Genomic DNA, 13,309 nt, shown 5'->3' with positions numbered 1-13,309 from the left:
AATAAATGAGCAAATAAATATGTAACAACTTGTGACAGAAAAATAAACTGATGAGAATTTATAAGGCATACTATCTAGATAATTAAGAACCCTTCCTCCATAAGAGGAACACCTTACATATTGATATCAGTGCTTTTTTTTTTTTTTTTAAAGAGTTTGTTTTTAAGAAATCTCTCCACCCAGCCTGGGGCTTGAACTCACAACCACAAGATCAAGGGTTGCGTGCTGTACAGATTGAGTCAGTCAGGTGCCCCAGTAACTTATGAAACCATTCATGTATTCACTCATTTGGCAAATATTTACTTGTACGTTCCAGGAATTTATTTTAGGTATGAAGGCTATAAAGTCAAAATGACATGGCTAGCACCTTAGAGTTGCTTGCCACCAGTGTGGGAAATGTAAATGTGAATGGCTGGTTTGAGAACAGTATGGTGCAGCGGCCATAACTGTAGGAACAGAGGTCTGTGAGACAAGTGCAAGAAAAAGTGACACTTCAAAAGGGAGTTGGGGAGCTTCTTCAGAGGAAGGGATCTTTTCAAGGAGTCTGAAAGGAATGAGTTACTTTGTGAAGAAAGTAATGACAGGGAGTCCAGCCCTGAAGACTCACATTTTCAATGGCCTAAGAGTTGTATCATATATATTTGTATCATATATATATATGTATCACATATATGTCTATTTAAATTTGTACATAATCTCGCCTTGCCCTCACTAAAAAGCAAGCTCACTGGGAGCAGGGATTTTTTTTTTTTTTTTGCATCCATTGCTATATCTCAAGCATCCAAGAAGCCATCCAGAAATATTTGTTGAATAAAGGAAGGAAAGAAGGACCTCATGGGGTTATTATGTAGGATCATCAGTGAAAAATGGTGGCCAAGTGTTTTCTTACAAACACAACTATATCTGATTTCTCATTTCAGACAGCACAGTTTAATTGGGATCCAGAGACAGTGGGCCTTATCCATGGATCTTTTTTCTGGGGTTATATTGTGACACAAATTCCAGGTGGTTTCATTTCAAATAAGTTTGCTGCTAACAGGTAAGACAAATTGATGTAACATGAATGCAGTAGAGATCATAACATGATTTTGTGTTTTTATAAAATCTGCACAATTGGCTCTCAATTTAGAGACACAGAATGAGAGATAGGAGCATTCCAATAGATGTGATACACAGATTGATCCCATATGATTCTGTTCCCTGAGAGTCTCTTTTTATTTACTTTCTTGTCTAATTTTAATTTATCTTGCAATTCTTTTAGTGATTATGTAGTCAAAAGGGTGATTGAATCTGAGAATCAGTTCAGGAGAAACAGGAGAAACAGTTCCTGAACCCTAAGTAACTCACTTGGTGACCTCTACTGAGTCTCTTTTCTTCCTTCTCTGGGTCTCTGTTTCCTCATCTATGAAATAAAGCGTGGTTTAGGTTATGTTTGAGTTCTCTCTGACAAGTGACATTCTGTGATCCTATGTACTATGTTAATATATTCCTGTACCATAAAGGTTTTGTCATATGGGCAGTAGGGGCTTGCCTCTAGATTGTAAGATGTCTTCAATGCTCTTGAGATTCTACAGTAGCTGTTTGGGCAATTAAAACTGTCCAAGATGGAATGAGCTGCCTCAAGGAGCAGTTGAGGTCTCTGTCAGTAAAGGTATTCAAGCAGAAGACTGCCACTTGGAAGAGATGTAGGGTATATTCGTAGCGGAAAAGGAGCGTACTAAATATTTCCAGGTTCCTTCTGATTGTATGTCCCGTGTGATTTGTACATATGTGTATTTTATGAAATGTACATTTTATAAAGCTTTGTTTCTCAAACTCTAAAACACAACTCATGAGATGTAATGAAATCAACATAGTGATTTACCAATGAGCACATTATTAAAAAAGAGAGAAAAATAGAAGATAATCAAATAGAATAGGAAATATCTTAGTTCATGCACACTTAAGTATTGGTTTTTGAAACTTGTTTTAGTTAAATTTGTGTGTATGATTGTGTATTGGGTTGCAATATAAAATATATTTTGTTTTATAGGTCAATGTCAAAAAAGTTTAAAACTCACTACCATAAGATCTAAATATGTACAAGCCTGACTGTATTTACCTATGTTCTTGTCTAATTTGTGTCCTTCATTCATTGTCACTTAACCTATTGTATTCCTTTCAAAAAGTGATAGAATATTGGCTTATATGGTCTTTGAATTTACTGCTTACACTTCAGCCATAAAAAGAAATCTCATATAATATTTCCCAGCATGTTAAAAGGGCTGAGGCATCATTAATGTGTGAGAAAGGAAGAAAATGCTGCCTGTCCTTTTCTCCCAGGATAATCTGATCCAGGCAGGAAGGGGAGGGCAAATGACACTGGGCAGCGAGTTGGGGGCTAAGACAGGTAGGTACACAGCCTGTTTTGTGCTTGGATAGTCTTAGGACATAGCACGATTTTAGATACGGTAGCCTTCTAGTAAAGTGAGAGCAGAATTGCAAAGCAGGAGACAGAATCCAAATGTGCAGATGTCATGTGGTATAGAGTGAATCAGTTGAGTAGGACCAAGCAGAATGGTACATCTCCAGCCAGCTCAACTCCTGTTGGTCGGTTTCCAGCTTCAGGACCTCATTCAGGTCAGACATCCCTGTACTGCCAAAAACCTGTCTGTAACTGTTCCAGGGATGAGGTCAGGTATCAAAACAGCCCAGAGTCCAGCCTGGAATACACCAGACCCTAACATGACATCTATTTCTCTTTCTATTAATTTCCATGGTGATTTTCCATGAATGGTGAGGTTCATTCCTGATGTTTAACTAGAGTACCACATCCGTGAGTGGACCTGCCCACTAACACAGTGTTTTGGTCCCTCAGGGTCTTTGGAGCCGCCATCTTCTTAACATCAACTTTGAACATGTTCATTCCTTCGGCAGCCAGAGTGCATTATGGCTGTGTCATGTGTGTCAGAATTTTGCAAGGTCTAGTGGAGGTAGGAGTTTCTTTCCTTAAAGTTTTTTTGATATTGCTAAATAAAGTATGGTCCTTTAGAAAATTCAGCTTCTGAGGAAAACCTGCTTTGCATAGTTTTCCAATGTTCCACATTGTTCTGCTATTTTCACTCTCTGGTTTTGACTACAGTTACGAGCAGTTTAATGAAAATGACTTGTGTGATTACAAATTTGTACACAATAAAGGACTATTTCATAGAGTGCAGAATTTCAGGTGAGCCAGGAATGGTCTTAGAGATAATCTAATCCAACCCTTTAATATTTCCTTTAATAAATGAAAGGACTGATGCCCAAATCCTTTAGTTCACATGGCAGGGGCCATTTCCACTAAAGCAATTGAAATGTATTTATTAATAAATCTGTAAATTTCCAGGGTGTAGCGTTACACAGAGATTTAACTCAGAGAAAGAGGTAGCATGGTAGAGAGTCAAAAGGTAAATATTTTGGACTTTGACATATGTTCCATGTGGCAACTACTCAACTCGACCATTGTAGAACAAAAGCAACCAGAGATAAGCAAATAGGCATGGCCAAATTTTAATAAAACTTTTTGGGCACTGAAATTTGAATTTCATACGATTTTTACATGCCATGAAATATTATTCTCCTTTTAATTTGTTACTCACTTGAAAACCATGAATACTGAGTAGTAGATAGAACTGTTGTATCACTATATTATACACCTGAAACTAACATAATACTGTATGTCAACTATCCTGGAATTTTAAAAAAAAGTTTGTTTTTTAAAAAAATTTTTTTAATTTTTTAAATTTATTTCTGAGAGAGAGACAGCGTGAGCAGGGGAGGGTCAGAGAGAGAGAGGGAGACACAGAATCTGAAACAGGCTCCAGGCTCTGAGCTGTTAGCACAGAGCCCAACGTGGTGCTCGAACCCCCGAACTGTGAGATCATGACCTGAGCCGAAGTCAGACGCTTAACCGACTGAGCCACCTAGGCACCCCTAAAAAAAGTTTTTAAAGAAAAAATTTTAATGTTTATTTATTTTCTAGAGATACAGGAGGGGAGGGGCAGAGAGAGAGGGAGAGAGAGAATCTCAAGCAGGCTCTGCACTGTTAGTGCAGCTCAAACCCACAAACCATGAGATCATTACCTAAGCTGAAATCAAGAATCAGATGCTTAATCAACTGAGCCACCTAGGCACCCCCCCCAAAAAAAGAACTTAATAAAAAAATAAAAAATAAGAAAATAAAAACGTGAGTCTAGAAAAAATGTAAAAACCAGTCCTTCCTCACGAGTAATACAAAAACAGATGGTGTGCTAAATCAGGCCATAGTTTCTCAGGCCCTGATGTAGAGCAGTGTTTCCCAAGCTCTACCCTTTCTTACTTTTGTCATATCCATATACAATTTGTACTATTATTTACCTATAGTTTTTCCCTAGATCAGTTCATTTAAAAAGCCCCTACACTCCCCAAAAGAACATCATAAGCAACAATATCTTTGAAATCATGGGTTTCGTGTGCCAGTTACATTTTTGTCTGAAGCCCGTTAGAATATACATGTACCAATTATGACAAAACATGTAGGTTGTGGGCATCTTGGTGGCTCCATTGGTTAAGCCTACAGCTCTTGATTTTGGTTCAGGTCATGATGCCACAGTTAGTGGGTTTGAGCGCTGCGTCAGGCTCTGCACTGACAATGCAGATTGTGATTCTCTCACCCTGTCTCTCTCTGCCTCTCCCTTGCTCGTGCTCTCTCTCTCTCTCAAAATAAATTAATGAACTTAAAAAAAATGTCGGTTGTTGTGGCAACTCAAATCTAACTCTAGTCCCGCTAGAGGGACATATACTGCACTTTAGAAAAAAGTGATGGGTAGAAAGAACATGCTATTAACGACCGTGAAGACCAGAGTAGTTACCTAATGGTTCTAGCCTCAGGTTCTACACCTTGAAATGAGGAGATGGATCAACTGATTGCAGAAGTCCCTTCCTATACTCATATTCAATAATAATATGAAACATAAAGACCTCTTCCCCATCCCCCACCATTCTTACATTTGAGCTGATATTCAAATTTCAGCATCTGTGCAGTGAGTTAAAATACCTGACACAGGCTACTTGGTATTTATAAATTGGGCTTTTATGTTGTAGCCTGTCTTAAAGAAGAAGGATCCGTATTTTAAACAAACAGAAACTGGAGTCAAATCAAATAATTTATTTTCAACTGTTTTGCCAGGGTGTGACCTACCCAGCCTGCCACGGGATGTGGAGTAAGTGGGCACCACCTTTGGAGAGAAGCCGACTGGCCACAACCTCTTTTTGTGGTAAGTGTATTAGAATTGTAAGCTTTACTTGCGAATGCTTTGGCTTCACGTAAAGATCTTACTAGGTAGAATCTATTTTTTTTTTCACATAACAGAAGTCCAAAAATGACACAATTGGCCCTATTGTGTCAAATGCTTTACCAACTACAGAGGCAGCTAGCTTTTCCAGTGCTTTTAGCAGAGAATGGTAAAAAAGAAGGGGTTGGAAGTGGTTGTTGAATTAGCCAACAAATATTTGCCAAAATCAAAAGCAGAAGAGAGAGAATCATCAAGCCCTTTCCTCCTCTTTTTTTTACAGATGGAGAAACTGAAATTAAAGTTTATAGTTTAGTTTCATTGAATGGAAATTAAGGTCCAAGGTCACACTGAGCATGGAAGGGGATCTAGACACTCTGATTCTCTTTGTTATTAAATGTTTATTTATTTAGTTTTGAGGGGGGTCAGAGGGGCAGGGAGAGATTGAGACAGAGGATCCAAAGCAGGCTCTGCACTGACAGCAGAGAGCCCAATGTGGGGCTGGAGCCAAAATCAAGAGTTGGATGCTGAACCGACGGAGACCCGGTGGCCCCAGGACCACCTGATTCTTAATTCAGAAGGTTCCTCACTACATTACTATGTACACATTATCACAGAGATCTTTTAATTAATTTTTGCCATTACATTACAGATGAAAATGGAGGCCATCCATCTTACCTGAAAGTATATTAGTGGTCCTTAAGTAGTGATGTGACTTTAATTCCTGGGTCATCAGACTTCACCTTGTTAAGGTTGTCTCACTCCAGGTCATGTTTTTGGAAAGGGCCTCTATGTATCTCAGAAATAATCAGTATTTGAAGGGTCTACCTAGATACCAATCAATAATTGAACAAGGACAGTGCATGCTGGCACCATCAACACAGTTGTGAAATATACTTTCCAATTTTTTTTTTATGTGGGGAGGGGCATGGGAAGACAAAAATACTTTAGGTCATTAAAACTACAATGGAGACTGGGAAAAATTAGGATCAGAATTTAGTTCTGTCTAGTTTTTCAAGCTAGTGTGCCTTTCCTAAGAGAAACTAACTTGTATTCCTTAGCTAAGGGGAGAAATAATGTTTCCTCTTAATTTCTGTGAATATTATAATTTTTTCCTCCCCTGTTGTTTCTCTTTGCCTTCTTAAATAATAATAATAATAATTAATAATAATAATAATATAGAATCTCTGGGACTTTGGTGTGAATATTCACCAATGTGCCTATTTTATGCCTAGTTTGGAACTAAATGCAGAGTGAGATATCTTGCGTCTTTAAGCTCTCTTGTCCTTAGAAACCATTTTTCTCCTCTTGCTTATAGTTCAAGACCATCTCCACTTCCACTATTGACCTTGTGCCAGCTCTAGAAGAATATAAGATTCTGACCTTGTGAGATGTCAGATCCTTGACTTTATTTTCTTTCGATGGTTTATTTATAAGGCTTTTCATTTTGATTTGCCAGCAACGCAAGGATGACTAGCTGCCACTCCCCATTCTTGGTGTTTTTATAACCCTTAAAAGGCTGATTTACGAAGTGGTTTGACTCTCAAGGAAAGTTACCTGATCAAAGTCATAGGCTTTATTACTTTTCCTGGCTAAGGTGTGGTCTTGGTTTGAAAGAACAGTCAAGGAAAAATGTCATTAGAAGGAAACCCAGATTTGGGAGTAATCGGTTCTTACACAAAAAATATTGGAGTTGACAGGGTCTTTAGGAAATATCCAGTCGAGTAAGTTCTCCCAGCTAGGGAGGGCAGAACTGGGGACTTTCCCACCCCAAATGGCTAGTCTGCTTCCTCCTGCCATTCCACAAGCATTGGAGGGCTCCTCTGTCCTCCACCGCCAGCCCACAGAAAGATCAAGGTACAGTTAGCTCCCCCAGGGCAGTTTGGATGGTGTACCCCATGGGGGTATGCTCAGGGGCTGTGGGTATGACAGGAGATGACACGCAGCCATGTCCAGAAGGATGAGGAAAAGTTTATCTACTAGACAGGGAAGGACAGTTTAAAGTGTAAAATGTCCTCTATGAAAGAATGATTCCTAGTATGAGGAAATAATGGGCATTTTTAAGTGGAGGAGGCAGGACTATGGATAAAGGCTCTGGATTCACACCTGTGTGACCTCAGTCAATTTGCCTCCCTTCCCTTAGCCTTGGTTTCTCCCATAAATGGGGATAATATTGGTACCAACGCCAAGAGGTTGAAAAAAGGGTTATATAAAATCTTGGGTCTAGAATCTTCAGCCTTATAGTGGACACACACAAAGCCTCCAACACATCTTAGCTGCTGGTGGTTATTCCCTGACCTTCCCTGTCCCTAACATTTTCCTACCCCTCAATTCCAGGAAATATGGCCCAGGGAAGACCACCTTCTCCACACCCACAGCAGAATCAGGCCTGCAGCTCTTTCTAAACAACATGCCTTTGGATGCTTGTCTTCCTGGTTTGAGGAAGTTGAAGTTAAAAAAAAAATGCATTGTCATTCTGTACATTACAGTAGCGTAATGGCATTTGTGCAGCACTAACTACAGCTTACAAAACATCTTTAGAGACATAGTTTATTTGATTCTCAAAATGACTCTGTGATATGGAGATTTCATTCCCAACTTCTATCTGAGGAAAATGATCCCCACAGACTGAGAGACTCCCTCTGGTGCCGTGATGCTCAGGTTTGGGATTCCAGGCCAGTCAGGCCCAGGTCGGAAAGATGGAATTTAATCTCTTTCTCTGGGAAGATCCCTAAACTCCCATTTCCTGAAGGTCTCCCTTTGCACTAGGATCTGAGATACAGAATTTCCTGTTGCTACTCACTTTTTCTGAGCAAGAATTTTTTCATTCACAGCTCAGAGGGAATTTTAGGCAGTAATTTTTTTTTTTTTTGATTCAGTTAATACTGATTGGGAGTTTTCAGGGCTTGTATTTCTACAGCAGATATCACAGAGCTGTAGGGCATAGTGGAGGCCAGGCCTCTAGTCTTCATTATCTTGTCTAGACAAGATAAACATCCACATATAGGTGAGTATTTACAAGGTTAAGTATTTACAAAGAAATAAACTTAAACACATGCCCATTCCAGAGGTAGGTGGAGAGAGAAGCCATCCTGTTCATACTGCCATCCTGGAATAGAACTGTTTCCTGATTAAAAAAAAAATCAAGACTCTAAAAAGACTGATTTCTTAATAGTCCGAAGTCCCTCATTTAAAGACCTTCTGAACTGTGAGCTCTGAAAGACAGATCTATTTGTGCCTTTTCTTGCTGTCTTCAGCACATAGTACTGTACCCGGTTGGGGGGCCTGGGTGGCTTTGTTGGTTGAGTGTCTGACTTTGGGCTCAAGTTATCTCATGGTTTGTGGGTTCGAGCCCCACGTCAGACTCTGGCTCACTGCTGTCAGTGTGGAACTGCTTTGGATCCTCTGTCCCTCTCTTTTTCTGCCCTTCCCCTGGTCACACTCTCTCTCTCTCAAAAATAAAATTAACATACAATAAAATATATTGTACCTGGTTGAATTTTTCAAATTTCTCTGAGGTTTTTCTTCTTGTTCTATTTTTTCATGTAATTCCAAATTGCTGTGCCTGAGCAATCTTTGTCTCATCCCTCCATGGTACCTGGATGTAGTTAAAGGGCATCCGGTGAACTTTCTCTGCTGGAAGCCTTGTGGTAAGGCACACGGGGAGTTTGTCCCTCTTCACAGAGGCATTCTGACTCTCGCTCGGTTCGATTCATCCTCATCTCCACAATAGGAACTCGAGATGGCTTGAAGGGGCATGAGGGGCAGTTGCTAAGTTTCCATCCATGTTTCCTTGTTCTAGGTTCCTACGCAGGGGCGGTGATTGCCATGCCTCTGGCTGGGGTATTGGTACAGTACATTGGATGGGCCTCTGTCTTTTATATTTATGGTGAGTAATTTGACTTTATGAGTTCCCATGGTTGACTCATAGAAATGGTATTTTACTGTATACTGGGATTGGCTAAGAATTTACTTTATGAATGGAGTGCCTGCATAGCTCAGTTAGTTAAGTGTCTGACTTTTGATCTCAGCTCAGGTCACGCATAATCTTTCCATTAGTGAAATTGAGCCTCACATCAGGCTCTGTGCTAATGGCATGGAGCCTGCCTGGGAATCTTTCTCTCTGCCTCTCTAATGTTCGCTCTGTCTCTCTCTCTCTCAAAATAAATAAATAAATATAAAAAAAGAATTTACTATATGAAAATAGAGATTATTAAAACAAGTTTATCATGTAAGTGGAATACTTGTCTGTTTATGATTCATTTAATGCTTATGTTAAAGTTACTTTCTTAATGAGAACAATATTACGTTTCTTTATGTGCCAGCCAACAACAGGAAAAGCAACAAAATACTTCCTTCTAGATGAACATCATGTCATATGGCAATATTTTGAGAATCAGACAACTTAGAGACAGAAGACAAGGAAACCATATCATTAAACCTTTTGTTTTTATTGCAGGTATGTTTGGGATTATTTGGTACACATTTTGGCTTCTGCAGGCCTATGAGTGTCCCGCTGCTCACCCAACAATATCCAGTGAGGAGAGGACCTACATAGAGACAAGTATAGGAGAAGGAGCCAACGTGGTTAATCTCAGTGTAAGTAGAGATGGACAGATAAAGACTGCCTATTTTCTACTTCTTTTAGTGATTGTGTTATTCTCTCAAGAAAAATAATATGTCAATACAGTCACTAAGAATCTCCTGGTATTTTTACTCTCTAGAAATTTAACACACCATGGAAAAGATTTTTCACATCGTTGCCAGTTTATGCAATCATTGTGGCAAATTTTTGCAGAAGCTGGACTTTTTATTTGCTGTTAATAAGTCAGCCTGCTTATTTCGAAGAGGTCTTTGGATTTGCAATAAGTAAGGTAAACACATAGATGCTTCAAATGTTCTTGGACCTTAACTCTCTTGCTTCTACTGAAAAAATCTTTGCATGATATGATAATTAAATTGCTGATCAAAATTCATAACAGTTCTGTGACACCTAATACCCTAGGGGTCAAACAAGTTATATATTTTGGGCACAGTATACCTAGCTATTTAATTTCTTTTTTATAAGGATCAGAGCTGTTTTAAGGTGCTTTTAAGGACTTATGTTCTATTCTATCTCAAAGTGTTTTTGAAGCTAAACTCACAAAATGCATATTAAGTAAGAATAAAAAGATTTGAGGGTAAGAGGGTTTTTTTCCTTCTTATAAATTACTCAGTGAGTAGCAGTAAGATCCCTAAAGCTTACTTTGCAGACCACCGTTCTCTCTATAATGGTAGTTATAGCAATAATAACCATTGCCTTGTATGATTTAGAAAGAACCTCTTTCAATGTCCCCAGCCACTCTGATTAGGTTGTCTGCATTTTAGGGAGGAAAGGTGTATGTAGATGGTGAAACATAAGCCGTCATCATGAGAGAATTAACCACCTTCCTACAGGGAAAGAACAGCGGCCTAGTAGAGGTAGATGTTTGCATAGCTCCAGGTCCTGTGTGGAATGACCATGGAGGAGCTATATATATAGTCAAGTCCTAGTGGTTGCCATCCATGAACACTCACTCTGTGACAAGTGTTTAACTACCATGTGCCGGGCCCTGTGGCAGGTGCCGGGGCCCCCGTGACGAATACAAGTCAGGTCTGTCCTCAAAGAGCTTCCAGTCTGGTGGAAGAGACAGGTCTATACTTAAAAGCATTCACTCATTTGTTATTTATTACAAAATTCAGGCCTATCTGGGTCCCCTATAATTAGGTGATTAAACTTGGTGAGGGGTGGGCAACGATTAGGGAAGTACATCTGTCTGAAGCAGCTAAAATAGCTCATTGCTTTTTTTTTCTCTCCAGGTGGGTCTTCTGTCAGCAGTCCCACACATGGTTATGACCATCATTGTGCCGATTGGAGGACAATTGGCTGATTATTTAAGAAGCAGAAAAATTTTGACCACAACTGCTGTCAGAAAAATCATGAACTGTGGAGGTACTATGGATTTCATTGGTGGCTTAAATAGCCTTTACAGAGTGAGATGAACTGCAGAGCAGATTTTGGGGGTTCTGTCTAATCATCAAAAAGGATCTTAAAGGCCCCTAAATCCATCCCCCAGCTCTTGAGCATCCATCACACCCCTGCTAACATCCAGCTTGTGCAGCCTAAGATAGGACAACTTAGCTGGTAAATCAGTCCTCACCTCCAACTGCAGAAATGCTTCTTTCATTTAGTCTTCAGCCAAAGCAAACTGATTTCCTGTGACGTATCTTTATTGTTTGTCCTTCCCATACATTCTCCCATACAAATAATCCTTTGCTTATGTAGGTTATATACAGGTTTTAGAAAGAAACACAAGAAAAATATTTCCTCTGAATAGTCTTCTTTCCTAACATATGCACGCGTGCGCACACACACACACACACACACATATACTTTTCTGCTTTTATTTAGTTTCTGCTTTATGTTTTGATTTTGCAAAGACAAATCAGAAGCTGGTTGATTTTCCAAAAGGGGGAGGTAAAGGTAATCATGAACCCCTACAATGTTTATGACTGCTCACCTTTTTTAAACCTTCCACTTTTGTTTAAATCTTTTTTGTTGTTGTTTCTGTGTTTAAATTAGCATTTATTGGATGCTTTCTGTGTCAGACACTAAGCTATTTCCTCACTGTGGTTTACAGTGAAGAAACTGGGGTAAAACAAAGTGACTTGCTCACATGGCAGATCCTGTGCAAGATCTCTGTCTGAGCTCATTGTCCCAGTCACTGCAGCTACTCCTGTGGACTGGGGTCAGGGTGTGCGAGCAGGAGGTAGAGAACAGTGCCATCTATGGGTGAAAGGTCACAACTGCAATATTAACTTCGAAAGGAGGGAAGGTATGGACTGTCACTCTAGATTAGATGGGTCAGGATATTTAAAAGTGAAGATTATACAGAGGCTACACAAGAGCAGACATAATGTGGTCCAGAAGCATTTCAGATATAAAGTCTGATCAGGGAGCTTGGGAATAATCTATTGGCATCAAGTCTCCCAGCAGCTTGACTGCTGGTCCCAGGCAGAGATGTTGGGACCCTGCCATTGATGTGAACTTCTCCATGGGCAGCCAAAGGTTGGCAGGTGTGGATCTGCTCTCTGGAAAGTGAGAGGTGAAGCTCTAAGGCACTGCATTCAAAGTAGCTGAGGTAGACAGTATAATGGCCCCCAAAGATGTGCACGTTCTAATTCCCAGAATTTGTGCTTATGTTTCTCTATATGACAAAAGGAACTTTGGAGATATGATTAAGTTCAGGACCTTGAGATGGGGAGATGATCTTGGATTCTCTGAGTGGACCCTATCCCAATGTAATCACAGGATTCCTTATAAGAGGAAGCAGGAGGGACAGGGGAAGAAGTTGGAGTCAGAGAAGAAGATATGATGGTAGAGGCAAACACCAGAGTGATGCAGCTGCAATCGAAGGAGTGCAGGCAGGCTCTAGAGGCTGGAAAAAGCAAGAATAGACTTTCCTCTAAAGCCTCCAGAAGGAACACAGTTTTGCTAACATCCTGATTTTAGCTCTCTAGGACCCCTTTCAGATTTCTGATCTTCAGCACTGCACAATAATAAGTTTGTGTGGTTTTAAGCCAGTAAATTTGTAATAATTTGTTACAACAGCAATCAGAAACTCATACAGGAGCCGCTCCTCTGGGTATCACATTGTGCTCCAGCTGAATAGCCCTCCACAGCAGGCCCTGGGTATCTCTTTCCATCTCCAGCTTTGCTTACTCCCTTGCTCTTGACTGTGAGCTCTTCTCACCTTCAATTCTCACCCTAGTCCTCTTCACACATCCTTCCACATGAGTTCATCCTCCTTCTTGTGAGGTCTATATCAGCTTCTATTGACTACTCCTTCCTCTGCATATACTTGGTTGGTACCTCATCATGTACTACCTTATTATACTTCTTGAAGGAAAGTGTTTTAAGCAGAAGTAATAGCATGTGCAATGGCCCCAAGGCAGGCATTAATGTGGCATGTCAGAGAGCAGAGGAAAGGAAAGTCAGAATG

The 13,309-nt window shown here is 39.9% G+C and overlaps 1 protein-coding gene across 2 annotated transcripts in view; it reads left to right on the top strand.

Annotated features, from left to right (window-relative positions):
• The window catches only part of SLC17A8 (solute carrier family 17 member 8), a 46,866-nt gene that overhangs the window by 20,767 nt on the left and 12,790 nt on the right, over positions 1–13,309 (top strand). Inside the window, exons 3-9 of one of the 2 annotated variants that reach the window (XM_077772177.1) lie at positions 921–1,039; positions 2,858–2,972; positions 5,186–5,273; positions 9,091–9,177; positions 9,748–9,887; positions 10,013–10,162; positions 11,127–11,259. In XM_077772177.1, the coding sequence (XP_077628303.1) occupies positions 921–1,039; positions 2,858–2,972; positions 5,186–5,273; positions 9,091–9,177; positions 9,748–9,887; positions 10,013–10,162; positions 11,127–11,259 (832 nt within the window). The remainder of the gene's footprint in view (positions 1–920; positions 1,040–2,857; positions 2,973–5,185; positions 5,274–9,090; positions 9,178–9,747; positions 9,888–10,012; positions 10,163–11,126; positions 11,260–13,309) is intronic. The other variant, XM_077772178.1, reaches the window with a different exon arrangement.

The sequence above is a fragment of the Crocuta crocuta genome, unplaced genomic scaffold (genome assembly GCF_008692635.1).
Source record: "Crocuta crocuta isolate KB4526 unplaced genomic scaffold, BGI_CrCroc_1.0 scaffold216, whole genome shotgun sequence".
In the NCBI taxonomy this organism is placed as follows: domain Eukaryota; kingdom Metazoa; phylum Chordata; class Mammalia; order Carnivora; family Hyaenidae; genus Crocuta; species Crocuta crocuta.
This window is presented reverse-complemented; position numbering and strand designations above follow the sequence as displayed.